The following is a 26,483-nucleotide window of genomic DNA, read 5'->3' as shown; positions in this document are numbered from 1 at the left end:
TTTTTAAACCAGAGTAATACATGCAGTGATTAAAAAACAAAACCCAAGCTGTTTTGTGAAAGAAAGCAGTTCGCCTTGCCTCTGCCCCCTCCTACAAGCCCCACCTGCAAAGGAACCATGTCTTACCCTTTTAGCTGTTTTCTTCAAACCTTTGAGTAGGAAGTTTTGGGCTCTGTGAGGGCCATGTGAATGCCTTTAAAGGTGCAGGCACCTACTTTCTTTCTTCTACTTCGTTTTTATTCTCCTTACACATAGAGCTTCTCAATTCGCAGATGGAAAATTGAGGTCCCAAGCCAGTGGGGCCTGCCTTGAGTCCCACAGCATCCTGTGCCCCAGTCTTTCCTCTCGTCACGCATCACAGGCCAGCAGCATTGAGAACTCACTCGAGATAAGAATGGAGGGACTTCCCTGGTGGTCCAGTGGTTAAGACTCCGTGCTTCCACTGCAAGGGGCATGGGTTCGATCCCTGGTCAGGGAAGTAAGATCCCACATGGCGCATGGTGGGACCAAAAAAAAAAAAAAAAAAAGAAGTTAAGGATGGAAGGACAGGAATGCTTCCCACACCCCGACTTTCCCACACCCCTAAATGGGTCTCCCCTTACAACCTGCTGGCGTGGTGCCTCTCCCCTGGGAGGGACCCCTTGCCCTTACTACGTATGATGTGTGGTGGCTCCACCAGCCCTGGGTTCCCCAGAAAAACAACACTGGCGAAGGAGGGGTCAAAGGTCAGGTCTAGTCAGTGTGGAATAATAGCTCCGGGCGGACACCCAAATCCTGCAGTTCCTTGTTTAATCTTAAGGAAGTTGTTCAACGTCAGCAGCAGCAGAAGCAGCAGCTGGGGTGGTGGCAGCCACAGCTACAGTGCTGCTCAGACAGACGGTCAGGGCCCCCTGACCCGCCGGGGAAGCCACTAGTGGAAGATGACGGATTTCTTAAAGAACTTTTTGGTGAGTGCACCCGGGCTACGGGGCAGTGCCTGTCCACAGCGGCTGCCTGGAGGAGCTGGGTCAGGGAGGAGCCAGAAGCCCTCCTGCTGTCACCTGGCAGGGAGCCCCTGGTGCCTGCTGGCCTGTCGTGGGGTATGGAAGCTACCTGTCACTCAGGGGAAGGAGGAACAGAGATTAGGGACAGAGGGGATTGTGTGTGTGGAGGGGACATGGGAGGGCGCGGGACAGAATCGGGGACCAGAGCCTTTCCTCCCTGGCGTGGAGATCTGAGGTGGCGGTCCTGGCATGAGACCGGCCAGAGCTCACCTCTGTGCTCCTCTGTCAAGGCTTCCTGATGCTGGGAGAGGGCCTGAGGGGACCCTCAGCCAACTGCAGGCTGTGCCAGGTGGGGTGCCAGGGTGGGAGAGGGAGGGACTCTGTCGCTGGGCTTCCGCCTGGCTCCAGGCATTCGGAGCCGGCGGGCCAGCCCTGTGGGTCCAGCCCTCTCCCCTTGGTGCTGTGTGCCTGGGATGGCCCTGGCAGGGGACTCTGTCCTGTCACAGAGCCTCCGAGCTGTGCTGTTAGTGTGACCCTTGGGAGTGGTGTGTGTGACGCTCCTGCTGGCCTGGGAGTTAAGGTCCTTTCCTGCCAAGTCAGATTGTCTCTGGAGGCTCTGTGGGCCCCCCTGTTTCAGCTCTGCCAGGCCCCTGTGCACATGGGGGCCCAGGCTGACTCGGCCAGGTTGGAACTGCTGGCCTCTTCTCCTTCACGACCTACCTGCTGCAGGCGGGGGTGGGCTGTGTTCTTTCCTTTCTTTCCCTTCCTGGGCTGTGACAGTTCAGGGATGAGTGTGGGGAGTGATAGGACACCTGTTAGGGGGTTGGACCAAGGAGTCCCCCAATCTCAGGCTGTGCCACCACTGGCTCCGGAATGGGGGGCAGGCTGTGAGCCTGGTGACACTGTTACAAACGGAAATGGCCTGACGCCCCTGGACCTTGGCAGGATATGGAGTGGTGCATTGGAGGGTTTTAAGCTGGAGACGGATGTCATCTGATTTATCTTTCAGAAAGACCATGTGGCTGTTGTCCGGGGGGCTGATTAGGGAGGCATCGGTGTGGAGGCTGCTACCTGGTCCTGATGAGGGGCAGTGAGAGGTGATGGAGGTGGGGGAGCTGCTGAGACGTGCTCAGACTTGGGATATGTTTTGACAGTGGACTTGCAGGTCTGTTGGGTGTGGGGAATGAGGAGGAAGAAATCAGTGATGACCCTGGGGGTTTTCTGCTGAGCGTCAGGATGGGTAGACGATGGGGAGACTGGCTAAGGTGAAGGAAAGTTTTTGAGGGAAAGAATTAATGATAAAAAAAAAGAGTTAAGAAGTGTTCTATTGGGCCTAGTTAAGTCTGAGATGTCTGTCAGACACGCATGTGAGATGTGGAGTTGGCAAACCCAGATAGATCTGGACCTGAATCTGGCTTCTGCCTTTACTAAGTGTGTTCACTTTGGGCAAGTTGCTTAATCACTCAACCCCTTCCACCCCTCTAACCCTCCCTCCCTGGGACTAATGGGGTGGCATTTGTACTAATGGGGTGGCACTGATTCAGCGCCCCAGTGCCTGGCAGGTCACGTGTGCCCAAAAGAGGATACCTTGGAGCTCCCTACACTTTCCTTACATCGTCTCATTTTCCAGCTCAGGAACATTCAATGGCTCCCTATTGTACAGAGCAGAGCTTGGAAATTGTGTCTTGTGGACTGACTTGGCTCATAGATGAATTTTGTTTGGTCCACATAGAGATTTTGAAAACTTTTAATTGGTTACCAATGCATAAAAGTTGGGAGAGTTTACATACAAATTTGGATTTCTGGCTTATCCTGAAAAGTTGAAAACTCTGGTAACATTGAGCTTGCATTTCCTCTTGCAGCCTGGCAGAGATGAGCAGCAGTTGCCTCTTTTGGAAGGAGCATGTACTCTTCATTTTACCATTGTTTCAGTCCCCCAACTCTTGTTGTTGTTGTTGAGGGGAAATTTTCACAATGTAAAATTAATCATTTAAAGTGAATAATTCAGGACTTCCCTGGCGGTCCAGTGGTTGAGACTTCGCCTTCCACTGCAGGGGGTTCGGGTTCGATCCCTGGTCGGGGAGCTAAGTTCCCACGTGCTTCGGGGCCAAAAAACCCAAAACATAAAACAGAAGCAATAGTGTAACAAATTCAATAAAGACTTTAAAAATGGTCCACATCAAAAAAATAAAATAAAATAAAGTGAATAATTCAGTGGCATTTAGTACATTCACAGTGTTTTGCAACCATCACCTCTATCTAGTTTTAAACTATTTCCATCACCTCCAAATAAAATCCCATTAAGCTGTTGCTCTCCATTCTCCCCCAGCTCCAGCCCCTGGCAACCACTCATCTGCTTTCTGTCTCTATGGATTGATTTACCTATTCCAGATATTTTACAGAAATGAAGTCATACAGTATGTGACCTTTTGTCTCTGGCATCTTTCACATGGGATGTTTTTGAGGTTCATTCACATTGAAACATTTATTAGCACTTCATTCCTTTTTATGCCTCAATGATATTCCGTTGTATGGATACACCACAGTTTGTTTATACATCCAACAATTGATGGACATTTGGGTTGTTTCCACCTTTTGGCAAGTGTGAATAGTGCGGCTCTTTAGTGTACAAGTGAAGAACATTCTTGTGCAAGTATTTGTTTGGGTACCTGTTTTCACTTCTTTGGGTATCTACCTAGGAATGGAATTGCTGGGTCATATGGCAGCTCTATGTTTAACTTATTGAGGAACCGCCAAATTGTTTTCCACAGCAGCTGTACCATTTTACATTCCCACCAGCAATGTATGAGGGTTCCAATTTTTCCACATGCTTGCTAACACCTGTTATTTTCTATTTTTTGATTATAGCCATCCTAGTGGGTATGAAAGTGGTATCTCATTGTGGTTTTGATTTGCATTTCCCCATGACTAATGACGTGGAGCATTTTTTTCATGTGCCTATTGTCAATTTGTATATCTTCTTTGGAGAAACGTCTATTCAAGTTCTTTGCCCATTTTTAAATTGGGTTGTTTGTCTTTTTGTTAAGTTGTAAGAGTTCTGGATGCTAGGTGCTTATCAGATATATGATTTATAAATATTTTCTCCCATTATGTTGGTTGTCTTTTTACTTTCTTGATAGTGTCCATTAAAGCACAAAAGTTTTAAATTTTGATGAAGTTCAGTAATTTGTGTTTCCTTTTTTATTGGTGTCATATTTAAGAATCCATTACCAAATCTAAGATCATGAAGATTTAACTTATGTTTTCTTCTAAGAGTTTTACAGTTTTAGCTCTTAGGTTTAGGTTGTTGCTTTTTGTATTTTTGTATATGGTTTGAGGTATAGGTGTCCAACTTCATTTATTTTGCATGTGGGTATTCAGTTTTCTAGCACCATTTGTTGAAAAGATTGTTCTTTCCCCATCAATTAGTCTTGACCCCCTTGTCAAAAGTCAGTTGGCCATAAATGCATGGATTTATCTCTGGACTCTAAATTCTATTCCATTGGTCTATATGTCTATCCTTATGCTAGTACCACACTGTTTTGATCACTGTAGCTTTGTAGTAAGTTTTGAAATTGGGAATTGTGAGTTCTTTTTCAAGAATGTTTTGGCTTTCTGAGTTCCCACATCAATTTTAGGATCAGCTTTTCAATTTCTGCAAAGAAATCCAGCTGGGATTTGGATAGGGATTGGATTGAATCTGTAGATCACTTTGGGTGATTACTGCCATCTTAGCAGTATTGAGTCTTCCAACCCATGAACAAGGAATGTCATACCATTTATTTAAGTCTTCTTTAATTTCTTTCATCAATGTTTTTTAGTTTTCAGTGTATGAATCTTTTACCTCCTTGTTTAAATTGTTCTAGGTATTTTATTCTTTTTGATGCTCTTGCAAATGGAATTGTTTTCTTAATTTTATTTTCAGATTGTTCATTGCTGGTGTATAGAAATACAAATGACTTTTGTGTGTTGATCTTGTACTCTGCAGTTTTGCTGACTTCCTTTATTAGCTCTAGTAGTGTTTTTGTGGATTCTTCGGGTTTTCTATATTGGATTATGTCATCTGCAAATAGAGATAGTTTTATTTTTCCTTTTCAATATGGATGCCTTTCACTTCTTTCTCTAATTGCTCTGGCTAGAACTTTCAGTACACTGAATAGTAGTGGTGAAAGTGGGCATCCTTGTTTTGTTCCTGGTCTTAGGGGAGAAGCTTTCAGTATCACTGAGCATGATGTTAGCTGTGGATTAAAAAAAAAAAGCCCTTTATCATGTTGAGGAAGTTCCTTTCTATTCCTAGTGTTCCGGGTGTTTTTATCAAGAAAGGGTATTAGATTTTGTCAAGTGCTCTTTCTGCATCAATTGAGATGATTATGTGGTTTTTCCCTTCATTCTATGAATGTGATATATTACATTGATTGATTTCCTTATGTTGAATCAAGCTTGCATTCCTGGGATAAATCCCACCTGGTCACAGTGTATAACGTGCTGTTGGATTTGGTTTGCTAGTATTTTGTTGAGAATTTTTACATCTGTATCCATCAAGGATATTGGTCTGTAGTTTTGTTTCCTTGTAGTTTCTTAGTATGGTTTTGGTAATGCTGGCCTCATAGAATGAATGAAGAAGTGTTCCTTCCTCTTCAGTTTTTTGGAAGAGTTTATGTAGGCTTTGTGCTAATTCTTCTTTAAATGTTTGGTGAAATTTATCATGAAGCCATCTGATCCTGGACTTTTCTTTGCTGGGAGGTTTTGGATTACCGATTCAATCTCTTATTATATCTTCATTCTTTTATGTTACTTGCCTGGTACTTGTAGTCATTTGCATTTTCAAATCCTCTCTTACAGATTTAAATATAAATCTGCCTAATTTTTAAGATGTCCTATAAAAACCAGTCATCCTCCCACCCTTCCTCCCTGCCCAATCTCTGCTCTAGCCAGGTTGGTCCCTTTCACACACACCCTGCATTAAACATTATAATTCCATAGGTCAGTGGTTCTCACAGTGTAGTCCCTGGATCAGGAGTATCAGTATCACCTGGGAATGTGTTAGAAATGCAGATTCCCTAGGGGTGGGGCCAGAAACCTGTGTTTTAACAAGCTCTACTGGTGATTCCATTGTATCACCATTGCCGTAGGTAATAGAGAGCCTTGTAGGCTCCTGGCCCAAGTTGACATAGTTGAAGCTGTGCCTCTGCAGGACTCAAGCAGCTGAGGAGCTATGTTCAGTGTGAATTGGTATGAAGGGAGACCAAAGAAGGGAAAGAGAAGCATGAAGGTTGCACAGGGGAGAGGGGGGAAGGAGGCTTGGTTGGAATAGGACCTGGATGCAACTTACTGGGGACACCTGTTGGCTGTCCAGGGTGAGGGGTGCAGTCTGTGGCCAGAGAAGAGACAGCCCTTACTAGCACATGCATTGGCCTGTCCTGCCCTGACTGTAGCCATCCTGAGGAGATAGCCCCGACCACCCACAGGCCTAGGAGTCAGTCTCCCCTGCCCACTTCATTCTCATTCATTCAGGAAATGTTTCTGGAGCATCTACTCTGTGCCAGGCAACTGTAAGTCCAGGGATATAGCAGTGAACAAAATAATCAGAGCCCTACCCTCAAGGACCTTCTATTCTAGTGAACCACCCTTTGCCTTCTTCTGCAGGCTCCAGCAACCAGAGTGGCGGCCAGCTGGCCCTCATCCTGATGTCCTCTGGATGGGGGCCTCTGAGCCAGCAGCAGAGCCAGGGCAGCGCAGCATGTGCTGTGCTTGGGCGGCCTTGGGACACATCCGGTCTGGCTCCTGATGGGGTGTGTGCTCTGGGTTCCCAGCTCCCCCAGCTTTCCAAAAATCTCTACAAAACTCTCCAGAAATCCTTTTCTTTTGTGGTGTCTTCCTTCTCTGTGTAATGAGAAAACCTGCTCAGACCCGTATTCTTCCTCTCCTCAGCACCACCCAGCCCACATCTCCATCCCATTCTCCTGGGACTGTGTGGGGTGGAAGACACCTTGTCCTCCATCCTTGTCTTGTTTTACCATTTCTGGTTGCTATTGACATGCCTTTGCCTCCTCGTACATGTCCTGGTTTGAGGTGGGATAAGGAGACACTTGCTGCTGTGCACGGAGCGAGTTCTGCGTTGGGTGCTGTGTCCGGCTCTGCAGACTGGCTCACGTTATCCCACCACAGCCCTGTGAGTCGGTGCCGTTTTGAGCCTTGTTCCAAGGTGCAGACGCTCAGACGGCCTCGTCCTATGTGTGAGCAGTGGGCGTATGGTACCTTCTGGGCAGGGGTGTAGGAAGACTGCTCACACACAAATACAGCCTGCCTGCAGGAGGGGAGCAGAGGAGCCCAGAGCTAGGGCAGGACCCCCAGCAGGGATCTGGTGGGCAGCAGATGGATGGCAGTGGGTGCTACTTCTCCAACTAGGGTCAGAAAGGACGAAGAGGAGGAGGGAAAGGGGAGTGTGCTGGTGGGGGCCCTTGCTGCGCTGCAGCAAGAAGGAGAGAACAGGTGGCCGCCCATCTGCCAGGAAAGGTCATGTCCACGTGTAGAGCTGCTGTGGACCAGAGAGAGGCAGCCCAGGCCGCTCCTGCCCGCGGGAAGGGCACAGGGTGCTGAGATGGGGTGGTGGCCCTCCTATACTCGCACACGCTGTATTCCTTCCATTGCTTCTACTTCTTCACCACCTGGGCAGGGGGCTGGCACCGGAGTGAACAAGTAGGGGCATCGGGCAGATTCCTCAAGGCTGGCCTTGCAGTTCCTGTTCGCTTCTGTTCCTGCTACGTCGGACCCCCTCTGGCCTTCTCCCCGCAAGGACTCATTTTGTCCTTCTGAAGGAAGACTGGTCGGTTTCTATATACTGTGAAGTGGGAGGACACAGCTTGAACCCGGACTGAACCTTGGGGCCCAGCCTGTGGTTTCCTTGGCTGGGTGCTGGCTCTCGGTGATTATTTCACATCCTACTTGACTGGCTGTTAAAGCAGAGCCCAAGGGGAAATGCTGGCCGCTGCTCTGATTTGGGTGTTGATGGCTGTGGCTAATAATAAATTAGACAGCTGGGCCGCTGCTATTGATGAGAAGGCCGAATTACATTTCTCTGTGAAAATCCAGCGCCTGGCTTCCCAATGGAGGGGGATCCCCTTCCCAAGAATGCTTTAGGCATTCTGTCCTAAAGGGCCTGTGGGACGATGCCAGTGAGTCAGTGAGCGTTTATTGAGTGCCTGCTGTGCGCCCTTGGCCGCGTGAAGCAACCTCAGGGGGTGTGGATGAGGGTGGGACTGAGTGGCCGGAGCCGCCGTTCCAGGCTGGCCTGAGTCACCCTCCTTCTGGGTGGAAAAGGAGACTTGCTCTTTGCCAAGGTTGGAACTGTCCCATTGGAAAGTTCAACAAGTCACCCTGAAGTGGGGCTGGGCCAGCTGGGGCCAAGTTGCCGCTGGCTGATTTCTGCTCCTGGACGCTGTCCACGCAGCAATTGTCCATCCAGTGTGTTACTCAGGGCTGAGGCTGAATCACAGCCCTTTCATCTCACCACCTGTGCCAGCCCTGAGGCCATGAAGCATCTTCATTCGGGAAATAGACCCATTTTTAACAGCAATCTAAACACGCTGCCTCTGGGAAGACCAGTGAAGTCAAGAAAAGCTAAATCAGGAAAAGCTAACTATCCTGAAGGTACTAGACCATCTCCCAACAGGACCAAGCTTGTTTCCAGAGTGAACTTTCTAATAGTTCCTTATAGTAGTTGCTGTTTACTGAGGGCTGGCCGTGGACCAGGCCCTGGCACTTCTTGTCTACATTCTTACTTCATCCTCCCATGAGCCCTGAAAGGCAGGGGCTGATCCCGCTTTCAGGTGAGGGAAGTAAGAGAGATTGAATCACGTGCCTTGTGCCACACAGCCGGCCAGTAGCAGGTGGGTCACTTCCCATACCTGGCTTTGACCACTGGATTCTACTCCCTCCTGTTGAGTTGGCCTTCTGTATCCACGGGTTCTGCATCCACAGAGTCAACTAAAGATTTCAATTTTGTTCCCCAGTTGCTGGAACCTGCGGATAAAGGGGGCAGCTGTGCTATGCCATTTTAAATAAGGGACTTGAGCATCCTCGGATTTTGGTATTTACAGGGGTCCTGGAACCAATCTCCCACAGATACTGTGGACGACTTTATCTTTCTACTGTACCCAAACCTCGGTAGCTCTCCAGTGCCTTCCAGATTAAGCCTGAATTCTTGGCGTTCGGAATCGCTCAGGCCTAAACCCCAGCCCTCCTTTCCAGTCTGAACTTCAGGATGTTGACCCAGAGGCCTCAGGCAGCCAGGTTCATCCACTCACCATTCACTGAGTACACACCGTGCTTCTCCACCTTTGCCCTCACAGTTACCACGGCCAGTAATGCCCTCTCCACCCTCTCTATCAAGTGATTTCTGTTTATCCTTTAAGGTCTGGTTGGAATCCAGCCTCTTACAAGAAGACTTCCTTGATGTGGTAGTTTTAAAATATGTCCACAAGTTCTTTGATACTTTTCTCCTTCAGAACCTAATTCCCCTCCCCTTGAGTGAGGGCTGGTCGTGGACACTAGCTTCTAAAGAATAGGATAGAAGGGAAAGGATGGTGTAAAGGTAGTATAGCTTCCTTCATGCTTTCTCTCTTGGATCACTTGCTCCGGGGCAGTCAGCTGCCACGTTTTGAGGATACTCAAGCAACCGATGTAGAGGTCCGTGGGATGGGCAACTGGGCCCTCCTGCTGACAGCTTTGTGAGTTCGCCATCTTGGAAGCAGATCCTCCAATCCCAATCAAGCCTTCAGGTGATGCAGCCTCTGCTGACATCGTGAATGCAACCGCCTGAGAAATCCTGAGCCAGAACTGACCAATGAAGCCACTTTTGAATTCCTGACCCATGGATATTGTTGTGAGTCACCAAGTTTTGGGGTAATTTGTTCTACAGCAGTACAGAACTAATATCCTTACCCACCAGCAAGAAGTGCTTCATGCTGAACCACTGGTTATCTGTAACATAACCCTGTGTAACTTTGTCTCATAATTAAGGTCAAGTACCCTAGAAATGGAGCCCTTGCCTAATACTTCCAGTGACCAGTCCATGCCTTGCCAGCGCTTAATCATTTGGGGTTAATTGATTAACCAATACAAGGGCATTGTGTAGGAACACACCTAAGGTATTTTTGGTTGCCAGTTTATATGGATCCCAGGGGGTAAGCTGGATATGGGGGTGACTCTTAGTCTATAACACACAGGGCCATGGTTACACCTGGAAATGAATTGGCCTGAATTCAGGGGCTTTCTGTGGGCACAAAAGGCTGTATAACTTGTGTCCTTGGGCACAGCCTCTTATGAGGGTACAGGAAGGGCGTGTAGCAGGAGTTGGGAGAAGCAAAGAAAGGCATGCCAGAGCCTCTGCTTATGTGTTGAAGTCTTTGCAGTTGATTAATTGCAAAAATAATTTATAATTGTTATAGAAAATTTTAAAAATACTGAAAAGCAAAAAGGAAAAAAAATATCCTTAGCTTATAACTCATTTTGGCATATATCCTTCAAGATATTTTTCTCTGGCGGGGTGATGTGTGTATTCAACATGAAGACATATATGTTGAGAAAAAAAGGGGTCACATTGTTCTAAACCCTACTTTTCTCACTTAGCAGTACAACATGAATTTTCCTAGTAGCATAATCAACACAGATCTCCTCTTAGAGTATTTTATTGTACGGGCATACTTCCTTGTATGATTTATTCTTTCCCTCATTGATGGGTACTTCGGCTCTTTCCACTTTTTTTTACCCATAAACAGTGTTTCGACAAATATCCTTGTATACATATCTTTGTGTAGTTGCCCAAATATTGCTTTCGGGTAAATTCCTTTAAGTGGGTTTATGGGCCAAAATACATGAACATTTTTCAGGGTTTGGACACATAGTACCAAACTGCCCTTCAGAAAGTACCAGGCGTACACTTACTACAGTCCTTGCCAACACTGGATTTTCTTTTTAATTTTGGCCAATCTGATAGGTGAAGGATGTTATCTTACTATTATATTAATTTCTTTCATAACTTGGGAGGTTGGGCATGTTCCATTTGTTTATTGGTCATTTTATATTTCTCCTTTAGCAAGTTGTTTGTTCCTGTCCTTTGCACATTTTTCTGTTTTCCTTTCCAAAACTTATTTCTTTGAAATTGAATTATGCCAGTGATGTAGGTCTACCTGCTTGTGAAGCAGGCGGTGTATAAAGCAAAACCCCCTTCACTACTCTCCACCTTCTTGATATAATCACTTTTTGATAGTGTGAGGTATATTCTTCTGTATTATTCTCTATGCATTTATATACATACATATAGGTCATTTTAGGTTTTGTTTTTATTAAAAGGGGATCGTATTCTATGTGATGTTCTGATTTGCACCCCCCCTTAATATATCTTGGTGAGCATCTTATATAAGCAATATAGATCTACTGCTTTCTTTTTGAATAACTGAGTAGTTTTTTTTTTGAACAGCTTTAGTGAGATATAATTCAGTACCATAAAGCCACCCATTTAAAGTATACAGCTTAATGGTTTTTAGTATATTTACAGAATTGTGTAACCATTACCCACAGTCAATTTTAGAACATTTTCATCAGCTCAGAAAGAAACCATATATCCCTTAGTTATCACCTTCCAAATCCCCCATTTCCCTCAGCCCTAAGCAACCACAAATCTACTTTTTGTCTCTATAGATTTGCCTATTCTGGATATTTTATATTAATGGAATCACGTGGCTTTTTGTGTCTGGCTTCTTTTACTTAGCATAATGTTTTCAACATTTATCCATGTTGTAGCATGAGCCAGTACTTCATTCTTTTTTTGTTACTGGCTGAATACTATTCCATTGAATGGATATGCTACAATTTGTTCATTCAAAAGTTGATGGACTTTTGGGTTGTTTCCGCTTTTTGGGTATTATGAATATTGCTGTTGTGAACATGAGTGTACAAGTTTTTGAGACATATGTTTTTAATAAATGTTTTCACTTCTCTTGGGGGTATATACCTAGGAGTGGAATTGCTGGGTCAAATGGTAGTTCTTTTTATGTTGCTGGATTCAGTTTGCTAGAATTTTGTTGAGAATGTTTGCATCTATTTTCATAAGCTATATTGGTCTGTAGTTTTCTTGTGATGTTAATTTTGGTGTCAGTGTAGTACTAGCCTTATGGGATAAGTTGAGAAGAGTTCCCTCTTCTATCTTTGGAAGAGTTTGTGAGGAATTAGTATTACTTCTTCTTTAAGGGGTAGAATTCACAACTGAAGCCATCTGGACCTGGGCTTCTCTTTGTGGGTAGTTTTTTGATTACTAATTCAACCTCTTTATTTAATATAGGTCTTTTTAGATTTTCTGTTTCTTCCCAAGTCAGTTTTGGTAGTTTGTGTATTGCTAGGAATTGTCCATTTCATCTCAGTTATTGGCACACAGTTTTTCATAGTATTTGTATTTTATTCTATGTAGCTTATTCTAACCAATTTCCTACATTTAAGTTGTTTCCACTTTTTGCTGTTACAAAAAATGCTACAATGGCCATTATATTGTATCTATCTTTGTGTTCATGTGTAAGTGTGTTTATAGTACACATTCTTTGAAGAGGAATTGTTGGGTCAGAGGTCTGTGTATTTAAAATGTTGATTGTTTCTACCTCCTTGTCCTCTTTTTTTTTTTAATTTTTATTTATTTATTTATTTTTTATTTATTTATGGCTGTGTTGGGTCTTCGTTTCTGTGCGAGGGCTTTCTCTAGTTGTGGGAAGTGGGGACCACTCTTCATCGCAGTGCGCAGGCCTCTCACCATCGCGGCCTCTCTTGCTGCGGAGCACAGGCTCCAGACGCGCAGGCTCAGTAATTGTGGCTCACGGGCCCAGTTGCTCCGTGGCATGTGGGATCTTCCCAGACCAGGGCTCGAACCCGTGTCCCCTGCATTGGCAGGCAGATTCTCAACCACTGCGCCACCAGGGAAGCCCCCTTGTCCTCTTTTTGCTCATCTTTCTAGCCTTACTGATCTGAATAAGTTCTTCATGTCTATTATTCTTGGTATCCTGGAGATTGGAGTTGGTAAGAATACACAGAACAAGTGGGAAGGATAGGTTTGAGAGCTGGGTGTTTGATGGCTGCTTCTAGTCAAGGGTGCTTGATGTGGGTGACCCAAGCTTGTCCTCAACCCTGTACATTCACAAGTGGGGTTTCCAGACCCTGGAACCTGAACTGCTGGGGGGTCAGAGACTCTTTGCCTCTGATGGGCCACCTTTAGCCTGGGAGAGGTCACCTGGAGTCTGCAGCAGGGCCAGGTCTCTGCAGGTGACTCCACAACGGTCCTTTCCATGGTGATTCTCTTCTGGGAATGCTGAGGGTGACGGGGCTGCAGGCAGTTCTGGCCCATTGGTGCCTGCAGAGGAAAGCAGGGTGGATGCCCTGCCTCTGCATGAAGAAGTGACAAGGACATGCTTCCTTGTCACTGCTTTCTTTTGTTTCCTATTCATCTGGGGACTGTCTCTTCTGGGTGCTCATTAACTCCTGGCTTGCCAGTGCCCCGATGTGGGCAGTGATCTTACGACAAAAAAGTGTAGCTGTTTTCACAGAACGAGAAGTGGGGACACTTCTGGGGCAACGTCTGCATGTGTTTGTTAGGGTAGAGCTTTCAGTCCCTCACCCTTCCATTCCATTTTTTCTCCTTTTGGTCTTACCTGGAGTTTACAAGGGTGGCACCAAAGTAGGTTAAAAGTTTGGACTTACGTAGTTTATGATTTTAAAAATAACGCATCCAGGCCACTGGAGGCTGCAGTTCAATGGTTTTTAGGTTTTGCTCACCAGTTCTTGGGTCCCAAAAGGTGCCTTGGGGACAGGGGACAGGGGACAGGGACGGGCAGAGGTGGCACATCAGGGGCTCTGCCTTGGCCAGAGCAGCTGTGCTTTTACTGGTTTTGTATGTTGGAGTTCTAAGTGAGACTTCTGTGAGAAGGCAGCAGAACTGTGTGTTGCCGCAGAAGTTGGAAAACTACTTGTGTGGGACATCTTGGCCTCACTGTTGGGTTGAAAACATCCCAAACACGAATCCTGCTGGAGGCTGAATCCCAGGGCCGACAGGCGTTTTGGAGACCTTGGCTTTTCCCAGGGGCCCCTCCCTCTTGACAGAGACTGAGTAACTCTTCTCCCCAGGGCCATTTGCCAGCCCGGGCATGCTTTTTTTCCCTCTCTTGTTGTATGGGGTATTCTGGCCCTCCAGCCCTGCAAAGGCAAGATCAAATTATCTTCTCTCTTGATCCAAATGAATTTTGTCCCTGGGGAAGCCCTGGGTCGAGCTTCCAGGCAGTCAACGGAGAGGCTTTCTCAGCAGACCTGCTGGCTGACGCCCCGTCTTTCTCTCCCCGCCCTCTTTGTGTCTTTCAGTCAGCGGAGTTCTTTGAGATGCTGGAGAAAATGCAGGTGAGCATCCTCGTTGTTGGGGAGCCAAGCACCGGGTGGGGATGCTGCAGTGACCTCAGCGGACACGACACCAGCAGAACCCACAGGCAAAACTCGGGTGCTTGGAGGGAGGGCGGAGAAGAGAGAACTCACAGTCCTGATGGCCTGGACCACCTGAGGCCATTTCCATGTCGAACGGCACAGAGGATTCTGGGACGGCTCCCGCCTGAAGGATGGAGAGAAGACAGACAGAACCTGCCAGCAGGGCAGACGGATGTGGGGAGGGTTTGAGAGGGTCGGTTGTTCGTGGAATGGGTTGGAAAGAAAGCCCCTTCTTAGGGGACTCATCTCACGTCTGCGAGGCAGAGCAGCGGAGTGGGAGACAGACCTGAGTTCAAATCCTGCATCTAATACTCGCTAGCACTAGTTCCTTCCCTTTTCTAAGCTTCTCGCTCCTGTTTTCTGTCTACTCACAGCACTGTTCTCACCTCACTCTGACACCAGACGTGTGGCAGTTTTCCCACACTAAACAGTTCTGCGAAACCAGCTGGGTGCCCTACAGTTTCACTCAATTCTGAGACTGTCTACCTGGAGATAGGGTCAGATCCCACAGGTGAAGGGCTCAGTCTCACAAGACCACCCTCCTCCCCTGACTTCGACACCAATCCCAAGTCCAGGTTGGCACCTGTGCTTCTGACTCACTGGCTATAAATCGGAGGTTCCCACGACCCCCTCCTCGGGTTCGATTAATTTGCTAGAGTGGCTCATAGAACTCAGGAAAACAGTTTACTACTAGATTATCAGTTTATTATATAAAGCTGTAACTCAGGAACAGCCAGATGGAAGAATGGCCTAGGGCAAGGTATGTGGGAAGGGGTGCAAGCTTCTATGCCTTCTTTGGGCATAGCATGTGTTCACCAACCAGGAGGTTCCCAAAACCCTGTCCTTTTGGGTTTTTGTGGAGGCTTCTTTACATGGGCACGATTGATTAAATCACTGGCTATTGGCGATTGATTGAATCTCCAGCCCGTCTCCCCTCTCTGGAGGTTGGGGGTGGGGCTGAAAGTTCCAACCCTCTAATCGGGGTTGGTTCCCCTGGCAACAAGCCTCCATCCTTAGGGGCTTCCCAAAAGTTACCTCACTAACATAAACTTATAACAAGACACTCCTTTCACCTTTATGGCTCTGGAGTTGTTTCAGGAATCAAGGACAAAAGTCCAAATGCTATAACAAAAGATGCTCCCATTGCTCTTATCACCTAGGAAATTCCAAGGGTTTTAGGAGCTCTGTGCCTCAAATTGCATGAAGACCAAATATATATTTCTTATTATAAATCACAATATCACAGCTTCTATAAATAAGAATACCTGCTTACATGTAAAATACCCACTTACATGGTTGTTGGGATGAAATGAGAAATATGTAAATACTTTGTAGGCACTGCACAAAAATCAGTGTTCAGTGTTGGGGGTCCTTTATAATCACCCCTCACCAAGGGGTCAGGGCTCACAGATGAGAACCACTGCCCTAGGGAATATGGGGGGAGGTCCAGAAGGCTTAATAAATGTAGGTGGGAAGAAGGTGCTGATAATAGCCCACGTATTTCAAGCACTTCTCTGGGTTCAGAGATTGACAGGCGTTATCTCATGTCTTCCTGACAAGGCCCACAGGAAGTAGGCATATTATTATTATCCCCATTTCACAGGTGAGAAAACTGAGGCACAGAGATATTAAATAAAACACTTAAGGGCTCAGGGCTAGTAAGTAGCTTCAAGGCTTAGCCACTATATTACGGTGCTCTTTACCCTAAGTAGATGTTCCAGGCTCCAGGAAGGAGGATCCGGTAGTGATGGAAGCTCTAGGAGGAGAGGCAGAGAGCGTGCCCACAACGGGCCTGAGATGCAGGTGGAGATGCTGAGAAGGCAGCTGCTACCAGCAAGCGTGGTCCTCATGGGAAAGCCAGGTCTCCCTAAGGGACGAGGGGGAGGGACTGTTTGAGGGAAAACTATTTTTTAGTGGTTGTGTCATTATCACGAGCAAGTTATTAAAATCCTGCTCTGTGCCCAGCAGTGTGTGGACTACAAACTGATTTATGTGCATTTAGGGAACGTACAGTCAAGTTGCGGAAACAGGGAGGGCACCGGCCTTGACAGTGAGTGATGGGAGGCAGTGTGTAATAGGTGCTCAGTAAAGCTGGGATCTTCACCTCGAGCCATGGAATCCCCGCACTCTGGCAAGCTGGCGGGGAGTTTGCGGCTCACCCTGCCTTCTCTCTGCTTGCTCCCACGATCCACTCACCCCTCCCCGCTAGCCAGGGCCCCCGGCCTCCCCAACAAAGGGCTTCTCTGAGCACAGAATCCGGCCCCACTTAACCGGCCTCATCGTCCTCGTGTTTCGAGGCTGCTGGGTTGTCCTCTCAACTAGATTGGGAGCCTGGCAAGGACAGGGGTCTTTTTTTTTTTTTTTTTTTTTTAGCTGCGCTATGCAGCTTGTGGGATCTTAGTTCCCCAACCAGGGATTGAACCCACGCCCTCTGCGGTGAAAGCGTGGAGTCTTAACCACCGGACCACCAGGGAAGTCCCAGGGGTCTGGTTGCTTCCTGTGTGTCTCCACGGCAGGCGGCTGACACCCTTGGGTGGTTGGTCAATTTCATCTCAGTTGAGACTGCTGGTGGCTGAAACCGGACTCCCCAGTGCTTGGGCCTCTACCACGTGCCCACTGGGTCCCAGCCTCCGAGTGGCCACAGTTTCCAACTCCTCTGCCTGTATGGAACTCACATGGGGAGCGGCTTCTATGAAGTGTGGCTGGAGTCTGTGCTTGAGTGTGGGTGGCCTCTCGTGCTGCGGGCGTGAGGTCTGAGCCTCAGAGCAGTGAAGCGTCCAGGGCACTCTGAGAGTTGTGAAGAGCTGAAACTAAGATCCAGGACTCCTGACCTCCCAGACCGAGAGTCTAGGCGTTTGAAGAGGGGCACAATCCCTGTGAAGCAACAGGGGCTGAGTGCACAAGCTTTGGATCCCTTTGGTCCTAGGTTCAAGTTCTAGCTGAGTATCCTTGGTCAAGTCACTCTACCTCTCTGAGCCTCAGTGTCTTCATGGCTGGGGCTGGGGGAGGGGGGCATAATCATAATACCTGTTGCAAAGGATGACACACAGAGACGGCCCAGTGCTGCGTGGTGGCTCTGTCGTGGGGGAAGGCACGGGAGGAGGTTTGCTGTCCTGCCCAGGGGCTGTTCCCAGGCAGGGATGACTAGTGCAGGACAAACAAAACAAACTCCTGACATCACCCCCGTCCCCATCCGCCCAGTTTGCCTCCCTGGGCAGGGTCTGCTGGCCGCTCAGGTGGTTTTTATGCCTGTGTGTGGGAAGGAGCACCTGTCCAGCGGGAGGGGGCCCTCCCACACCCTCTTAAACAACACCGCAGGTGACTCAGCCCAGCCAAGTCTGGAGAAGCCCAAGTCTAAGTCCACCCAGTGAGCAGGAGTCTTGTGCTCTGAGAGCTGTGGGATAGGACCGTGCACTTGTAGACACACTTGTAGACACACAGCCCAGCTTCAAATCCAGGTGCCGTCACTCACAAGCTGTGTGACGTTAGGCCAGCAACCTACTCCCTGGGCCTCAGTGTCCTCGTTGGTAAATAGGTGCTGAGGACTTCAAAGGAGACAACAGAGGGAGCGCCATGGAAGGCCAAGATCCTGAGGTGTGTTATTATGATCAGGCAGTGGCTGCTTCTGGACACTCTTCTCTCTAGAGGGGACCTGTTTCTCCTAGTGTGTCCCAGTGTGTCCCAGTGTCTCACACCCTCGTTGGATTTATTCAAACAATCTTGGGAACACCATGTGCCCCCCTCCCTCAAAACCTAGTTAATTCAGAATGTGACTATAGGACCAAGCCCTGCTCCCCGGAAGAGCATTTTCCAGATACCTGCAGATGATCCCCTTTAATCCAGGCCCAGTCATGGTGCCTGTCCCTTGCAGTGACACATACATCTATGAGGTGGGAGGGTGGGTGTTAGAATCTTCATTTTGCAGATGAAGCCATGGAGGCTGCAAGAGGCTCAACTTTGTCAAGGGTCATGGATAGTAAGACAGCGGCAGAGTGAGGACCGGGTGGCCTGCCTGTCACCCTTGGACCTTCCCACCAGGGAGGGGTGGAGCTGGTGTGGCATGAGGTCCAACAAGTGGGCATCGATGACACCCGAAGATATAGGTTCCCATCCTCACCCCTCACCTACTGGCTTTGAGAGAGCCTGGTGGAGATATTTAAGCCCCAAGACAAAAATGCTGCCTACCCGTAATTTTACTGTATAGTGATCACTCTTCCAAGGGCTTAACACACTCTCAACATTTAATCTTCACCACAAGAGTAGGTGATGTTTTCGTTCCCATTTTACAGATGGGAACAGCGAGCTACAGAGAGGTTTTGTGACTTGCCCAAGGTCATCAGGTCATAAGGGACAGTGTTGGGATTTGAATCCTGGTCATCTGCCTCGAGCCCACGCTCTTAACCCCCTACGCTGCTGCCTTGCCTGAGGCTGCTGTGAGGCCTGAGTGTGTCAGGGCCCAGCACGTGCCAGCTGTTGCTGCTATTGTTACTAACCTCCAGCTAAGGCAGCTGCTCCTGATAGACTCCTCTGTTTGGCCTGTCTTCTGTGACCTTTGCTTTTCCATGGATCCTCTTTTCCTTGTTTCTGCAGGGGATCAAGCTTGAAGAGCAGAAGCCGGGACCCCAGAAGAACAAGGTGGGCTGGGCGGGTGACAGGCAGGGGATAGAGCTGGCATGCTGGGGTCTGCTATCTTACACTAACTCTTATTTTCACCAAGAGCCACTTAAGTGGCCACACTGTGTTGACCGGTGCACAGTGGGCAGCAAGGGGGCCCCGGCTTGATGCCTTTGGGGCAGCTTCAGGGTGGGCTGGGGTGGAGGCCTTGGTGAGACAAGGCTTGTGGCTCAGCTTGGCCTTTCTGCACCTGCTCCTGCAAACGGACCGCATGCAGCCTGAAGGGGTGTCAGGCTCTATGCTCCAGGCTCCAGAGGCATCAGCTCTCAGCTTCAGCTTCCATTGCCAAGGCCCAGGCATGCAGCTTATCACTTAGAGGTTAACCCCCTTTCCTGGAGGGGGCTAGGTGGGACCAGAGGTCATCTTCCTGTTACAGCATCCTAGGGTGAGAAGCTAGGTCACAGGAGTGTGGGACTCAGCGCTCTGCGTACTGCATCTTCAGCTGGCAGGGTTTGCACTCAGGTTCTGTCAGTTTGGGGAAGAACTCAAGCCAGATCCCAGAGCTGCCTCTAGGCTGTTCTGTCCGGTGTTCTTCCCGCTGATGCCCCCAAAGCCCTGGTGCAGCCTGCCAGGCCCCCCAGCCTACTCCTTACCCCATCTGGAGTAAGGAGTGGAGAGGGGAATGGAAACAGTGATCAAACTTTCTGGGCATTGCCGGGACTAATGGTGACATTGTCTGGTTTGTCTTGCAGGACGACTACATTCCGTACCCCAGCATCGACGAGGTAGGAGCCCCCCTGGCCGCACTGCAGCTCTGGGTCCTGTCTTTGGTGGGGGGGGGGGCCGGGGGAGCTGACGGTGATGATGTTGATGGTCCCTGCCCCACCCCACGTGAGAGAGAACCCTGGCCCTGGGACTTGAGGGCTTGAGGCCTCTTGCCATCTTTCTCTTTGTGACCTCAGCTTTTCCATGTTTAAATTGGGGGTACCCATCCAAGCTTTGCACCTCTGATACTACAGGGTTGGTGAAGCTGGAGACGTTGTAGGGCTTAGGGGAGGGGTTCATGTTGCTGCTTTTGGCCTCAAAGACGGGATCCCCTCCTTGGAGCCGTTCAGAGGTTGGAGGGCACCCCTACTGGCACCTCTCCCCACCTCCTGCAGACCCAGGGCAGGCTGCAGTGCAAGACCCTCCCTGTGCCTCTAGGTGGTGGAGAAGGGAGGCCCATACCCCCTGATCGTCCTGCCCCAGTTTGGGGGCTATTGGATCGAGGACCCTGAGAACGTGAGCACGCCGACCTCCCTGGGCAGCAGCATCTGTGAGGAGGAGGAAGAGGACAACCTCAGCCCCAGCACGTTTGGCTACAAGCTCGAGTGCAAGGGTGAAGCCAGGGCCTACCGCAGGCACTTCCTGGGGAAGGTGAGGCCCAGGGGGCCCAGGGGCAAAAATAGCTGCTGGAGGGGGAGGGCCCCAGGGACCCAGCGTTCCTCTCCAGTTGCCCCTTTATCTCTGTCTCTCCTCTTCGAAGTCGCCCGCCCCGTCCTTGCTGCCTGCCTGTGTCCTCGTTGGAGAGGTCTGACCAACTCTGCTCCTGGGCAGGGGTGGGGCGGACGGAGGGTGTGCAGAAGTTAGGAAGGCTCTTGGTGTGATGAGTCTGGGTGGGGATCACCCCCAACAAATATTTTAGGAGGTGATGGAATGGGTAGTGTTTGGGGGTGAAGGAGGGTGGAAGGAACAAATATCTTCTCACACCTTGGAAGTCTGTTTCTGTCAAAATGGTACAAGTCTCTCGTGTCCTCATTCATGCAGGTCCCCCTGAGTACTTGTATTGGATGATGTGCTGTGAGCCTCTGATGGCTTAAAAGTGACAAAGTTACATTTCTTTAAATATATTCTGCCCATTAGACTTGCCAGGTTCTGGAAGTCCCGAAGGCAGATTCCGGAAATCTCTGGCCTAAGGCAGCTTTGCAGTCTTAGGAGCTGCATCAGAACCCCCTGGGGAAGGTGTTAAAGTGCAGATTCGAGGGCCGCATCCTGATATGGCCTGTCTGGTATGGGCTCCCTGGGCCAGGAAGAGACCCACTGTCCAGAGGACCTCCTGGCTCCCCTTGGGTGGAGGTGCCAGTGGTCCTCCTAGCTTTATTCCCACAAATAGTCTGAATTGGCAAGCGTTGCCCCTGGAAGCAAGGAAGCGGACTCGATATCTTGTGGTGAAGAACTTGGGCTTTGGTCAAGACAGGTGTGGGTCTGAACCCTGGATCTTTCACTTATTAGTTGTGCGACCCTGGACAGTTAACAACTCTGAACTTGGTTTACCCATCTGTGAAATGGAGGTGATGTTTTCTCCTGCATAAAGTTGTAGTCAGGATTAAAGGAGATGAGGGCGATTAGGCCCTCGGCCCAGTGCCTGGCATGTCCTGGGACTCAGTTGGGCCTCTTACTGTGACCCTTCTCCTTCTTCCCCTCCTCCACCCTCCCCCCATCATCACCAATAGCAGCCATAGCAGTAGCGCCCTTCTCTTCCGCATTGCTGTGGGGCTTCTGACTCCTGGTGAAGGAGGTTATCTGGGGGGAACATGTCCGGAGGGTCCCCTCCTCCCCGCTAACACCTGATTTCCATCTCTAGGATCATCTAAACTTCTACTGTACCGGCAGCAGTTTGGGGAACTTGCTTCTGTCCATCAAGTGTGAGGAGGCGGATGGTATTGAGTACCTTCGGATCATTCTCAGGTGGGGCTTCTGCACTGTTAGAGGCCACGCCTCTAGTGGCCAGGACCCAGAAATACCAGTCTGACCAGTCTGCTCTGGGTGTGCTGGGGAAACGGACCTGGCTGGAATCTTGGGGCTATGTCTGAGTTGCCAGGCAGGGAGACCAGGTGTTTATGCCTGGGGCTGATTGCGGGAGTCAGAGTGGTGTCTGGTTCAAGGTCATCTAGACCGTACCCCAACCTGCCTCTCTTGTGGGAAGTGGGACTCTGAGGAAGATGGCTTATCCTGCTGAGATGCAACTCCAACCTGTCCTGGGAGAGGGTTTGCCAGAATACTACCTATGGTGTGCAGCCAGTCAGGGAAAATAGATCCCAAAGCATCTGTGTGCACCCGAGACAGAGTCATGGTCACAACGGGAGCACGGATTCACAGCTAAGCCGGGGACCTCTCTCTGGAATATGACCTCCTCAAGGGCAGGAACTGAAACTGGTTTCTGTTTGGTGTGACTAACGTGTTTTGTAGAACCTCCTTTGCAATAATGACAGAGGGATGGTCTGTTGTCTCTGCAGGCTTATGGTCTAGTGGAGAGGAACATGGAGGAGTTTAATATGTGGCGCAGGTATTATTTTAGTGATTTACACAGGACGCTGTGGGAGCACAGAGTCTGTCTTATTTATCTCTGTCCCTGGTGGGCTGGTGGAGAAGCCAGGAAGACCAGTGCTGGTGCTTAGCCATGAACCTGTCAAGCTCCCAGTCCGTATTTGTGAATCTAATTGTAAGTCCTTGAAGGTATTTGGAAAAGAGCAATAACATTTTTTTTTTTCTGCCCAGATTTTGAGATAAATTTGGGATGGACAGGGACACATAGCCTTGCTGTAGGAGAGGTGAGAGGCGGAGGTGGGGGGGGGGCTGGTACAAGGAAGTTGTCAGCACTCATCCAATTTTGATTTGCTTTTTATTAAGAAAGGAAGCAATTTTCTTTGCTGAGGTTCACCTGGCTAGAAATGATGTTTGCAAGGCAAGGAAGAGTCCATTAAATCGCTAGAGCCAATTTTCTGAGGGAGTAATACCTGGATCCCCATCTCCTAATAGGATTTTGAGCTAGGTGAACCTCTGTAAAGAAAATTACTTCCTTTCTTAATAAAAATCAGACCCAGGTTGGGTAGAATTTCTGAGTAAGAAGATAATTGAACACAAAGATCTAACCCTCTTTTTCTAGTATATAGCCTCTCTGAAATGCTGCACCTGGACTAAAAATGAGAGAAAGATGCCCAGCACACAACATACTTTGATGATTTTTGTTTGTTTGTTTGTAATCTGTGGGGTAGTTAGGACTGTAATGTAGGTGATATTGAGAGTTGAACCCCATTGCTTCTTCCTTAGAAAGCAATGTAGTGTGGGAATATATGAAATTGGAGATTTGGGGACAATTCTGTGCTGTTTAGAAGTAAGGGTGAGCCCTGGAACAGTCAGGGGTCTTTCTACATGGAACCACTTTTGTTGTTTGGGGTCAATAGCATTTGAAATCAGTGCCCTGGGGAGCCCAAGCTCAAATGTGGCTCTCCCAAACGGAAATCCAGCGAGTGGGGGGGCAGAGAGAAGCCATTCACCAGCTAGGAAGTTGGATAATCACATCGTGTACCCAGAGTAATGGCCAAATTGAAAACCAGACATAAAAAAATTGGTCCCACAGCCTAGTAACTTTACCAGGCACAAAGAAGAAATTATGCAGAGATGAAATTCCTCTGCTGGCAGTGACTCCTGTCCCAGCTTCTTCCTCATTCCCTGTAGGCTTCTGGATTATTTAATTGATGTCTTATAACAACCAGCTCTCTAGCCTAAAATCTGAGGAGAGTATTCTAACAGCATCTGTGTGTGCCATGAGAGTTGCCAAGGAGAATCTACTCACAGTTTGGAGATAAATAACAAGACTGAGTAGATGTCTCCTTTTTCAAGTTTGGATATAAAAAGAAGGAGAGGGGAAAAAAAAACCCCTCATAGTTTGGTGAAAGAAAAGATTCTGCATCTAAAAAAGTATAACCTAGCATTTAGAAGGTAGGGAAATAACCAAGCTTTGAAAAGGATTTGTCATAGAAAGCCAAGTAAAATTTAGATATCTATTAACTTTGTGTTTTCAGCAGACTTCTAGAAAAAAATAAACTGTTTTAAAGACAAAAGATTAAATAAGGCAATAGAATGATATGAAGAAGGTGCTGGTTAAATTAAGGAAATAATATAAAAAAACTAAAAATGGCCAAGAAGAATTCTAAATGATATTACAAACAGTAGAGAGCAGAATCTACTTTGTGGAAAACCCAGTTAGTAATATTGAGAATAAGCTTAAGAAGCTCTCACATAATTCAAAGGTAAACACAACAACTGTAAAATGATAAGCAAAATTATAATGAATGTGGAGGATAGTGAATAGGAGTTAAACATGTGGATAATGGATGTTCTTAAGCTGATTGAAGATTTAAATCTGCAGATCAAAATGACTCACCAAATATCAGACAAAATCAATGAAAGGAAACTAATAGCTGGACATATTCTGATGAAAATTTAATATTCCATGGATATAAAATCACTGGTAGAATGAAAACATTTCAAATAAGAAAGGATGACAAAGAAAACATACCCATATAGAAAAAGAGAGAAAATAGAGGAATCATAAATAAATAAATATGATAATGGAAATAGGTCTGAGTACATAGATGATGTATAATAAATATAAATTAGTTAAATTCCACTATTACACAGAAAAGATTCTCAGTTTGGGTCATCTCTCCAAAGGGAAAAAAAAAAATCAATAAATTAATTTTATTAAAGAAAGTAACTGTATATTTAAAAAGAAAAGTGTTGAGAAAAAGTTATAACAATCAAATCCAAAAAGAAAGCAGAGTGGGCAATATTAATATGGAAAAACAGAATTAAAGGCAAAACAATCAGTGTGACAAAGAGGGCTGTTGTCTATTTGTGAAAGATAAAATCCACAGCGAAGATATCTTATGAACCTTTTTGTTGTTAATAGTATATATTTTAACATAATATATGTGTATATATATATACACATATATATATAGTGATTAAAATATGGAGAAATTGACAGAATACAATTGTAGTGGTAGATTTTAACATACTTCTTACCACTTGACATCGACTAGGGTAGGGAATGAGAGGGTATGGATAATCTCATTAATATTATTTATGTCAATTGTATATATGTGTCTTTATATGTATCTTTACCTATACTTGGCTATCAAACTTTGATCCTCTCATGGAGATTTCTGCTTCTTTTCAAGTGTCTATGGAATATTTACACAAATTGATCATAAGGTAGATAGGGCTTTAAAACAAAACCTAGACTTCTAGGCTCCAACCATTTAAAAAAATAACAAATTGTTATACATACATAACAATTATATATAACATGTATGTGTAACATATATACACATATATATGTTATATATATACATATATAACATACATACATATATATTTGAATATAAATATGTAAGATATATAAAGACATGAATAACTATATATCTTCCCATTTCCTCATTTCCCTAGCATTCTGTAGAACCTAGTGTTCTGTAACTTGCATCTCTTAACAATATATCTAGAGTTCTTTCCATATTAGTACATAAAGAGTTTCTTAATTCCTTTTACTGCTGCATAGTATTCTATTACCTGAATGTGAAATAATTTATTTAATAGATCCCCTATTAATGGCCATTGTCAGTCTTTCAGTATCACAAATAATGCTGCAATGAATAACCTTGTACAAATGTTAATTTGTATGGACTAAAATAATTCCTCAGAAGTAAAATAGCTGGGTCAAAACATAAATGCACATGTATTTTAATAGATTTGCCAAATTGCCTTCAGTAGGAGCTGTATAAATTTGAACTTGGATTTTTGCCAATCTGATAATTGAAAATGGTATTTTAGTATAGTTTAAATTCATAATAATTTTATTGAATTATGTTGGGCATGTCTTCATATATTTAAGGATCACATGTATTTATTTTCTGTGAACTGTCTGTTCATAAGCTTTGCTCCTTTTTTTAAAAAAAGCCCAAATTTCTATTTTTAAAAATCTTACAGATCATTCTTGACAGCAGTAGATTTAGGAACCAGAGTTTTGAGCCACAGAGTAAATCTAAATAAATTTTAAAAATCAGACACTTTGGGCTTCCCTGGTGGCGCAGTGGTTGAGAATCTGCCTGCCAATGCGGGGGACACGGGTTCGAGCCCTGGTATGGGAGGATCCCACATGCCGCGGAGCAACTAGGCCCGTGAGCCACAATTACTGAGCCTGCACATCTGGAGCCTGTGCTCCGCAACCAGAGAGGCCGCGATAGTGAGAGGCCCGCGCACCGCGACGAAGAGTGGCCCCCACTTGCCGCAACTAGAGAAAGCCCTTGCACAGAAACGAAGACCTAACATAGCCATAAATAAATAAATAAATAAAATTAAAAAAAAAAAATCAGACACCTTGCTGGATATATTTGCTTACAATTTGACAGTAAAACTACAAATTAATAACAGTAATGTTTAAAAAACTCACTTAACCACTTAGAAGTAAGCTATCTCAACACTTTCCTAAATAACTGTTGGGCCAAAGAGGAAATCAAAGCTGAAGTTATAGAATATTTATAAAATAATGAC

General features: G+C 46.8%; 1 protein-coding gene across 1 annotated transcript in view; it reads left to right on the top strand.

Moving 5' to 3' along the window:
• Positions 1 to 26,483, top strand: part of RAP1GAP2 (RAP1 GTPase activating protein 2) — a 213,424-nt gene that overhangs the window by 141,847 nt on the left and 45,094 nt on the right. The window contains exons 5-9 of the mRNA XM_007177458.2: positions 14,379 to 14,414; positions 19,086 to 19,130; positions 19,862 to 19,894; positions 20,313 to 20,525; positions 21,733 to 21,836. Coding sequence (XP_007177520.2) covers positions 14,379 to 14,414; positions 19,086 to 19,130; positions 19,862 to 19,894; positions 20,313 to 20,525; positions 21,733 to 21,836 — 431 coding nt within the window. The remainder of the gene's footprint in view (positions 1 to 14,378; positions 14,415 to 19,085; positions 19,131 to 19,861; positions 19,895 to 20,312; positions 20,526 to 21,732; positions 21,837 to 26,483) is intronic.

Source organism: Balaenoptera acutorostrata, chromosome 20 (genome assembly GCF_949987535.1).
Source record: "Balaenoptera acutorostrata chromosome 20, mBalAcu1.1, whole genome shotgun sequence".
NCBI classification, from domain to species: domain Eukaryota; kingdom Metazoa; phylum Chordata; class Mammalia; order Artiodactyla; family Balaenopteridae; genus Balaenoptera; species Balaenoptera acutorostrata.
The sequence above is the reverse complement of the archived record's forward strand: the minus strand, read 5'-3'. Positions and strand labels throughout refer to the sequence as shown.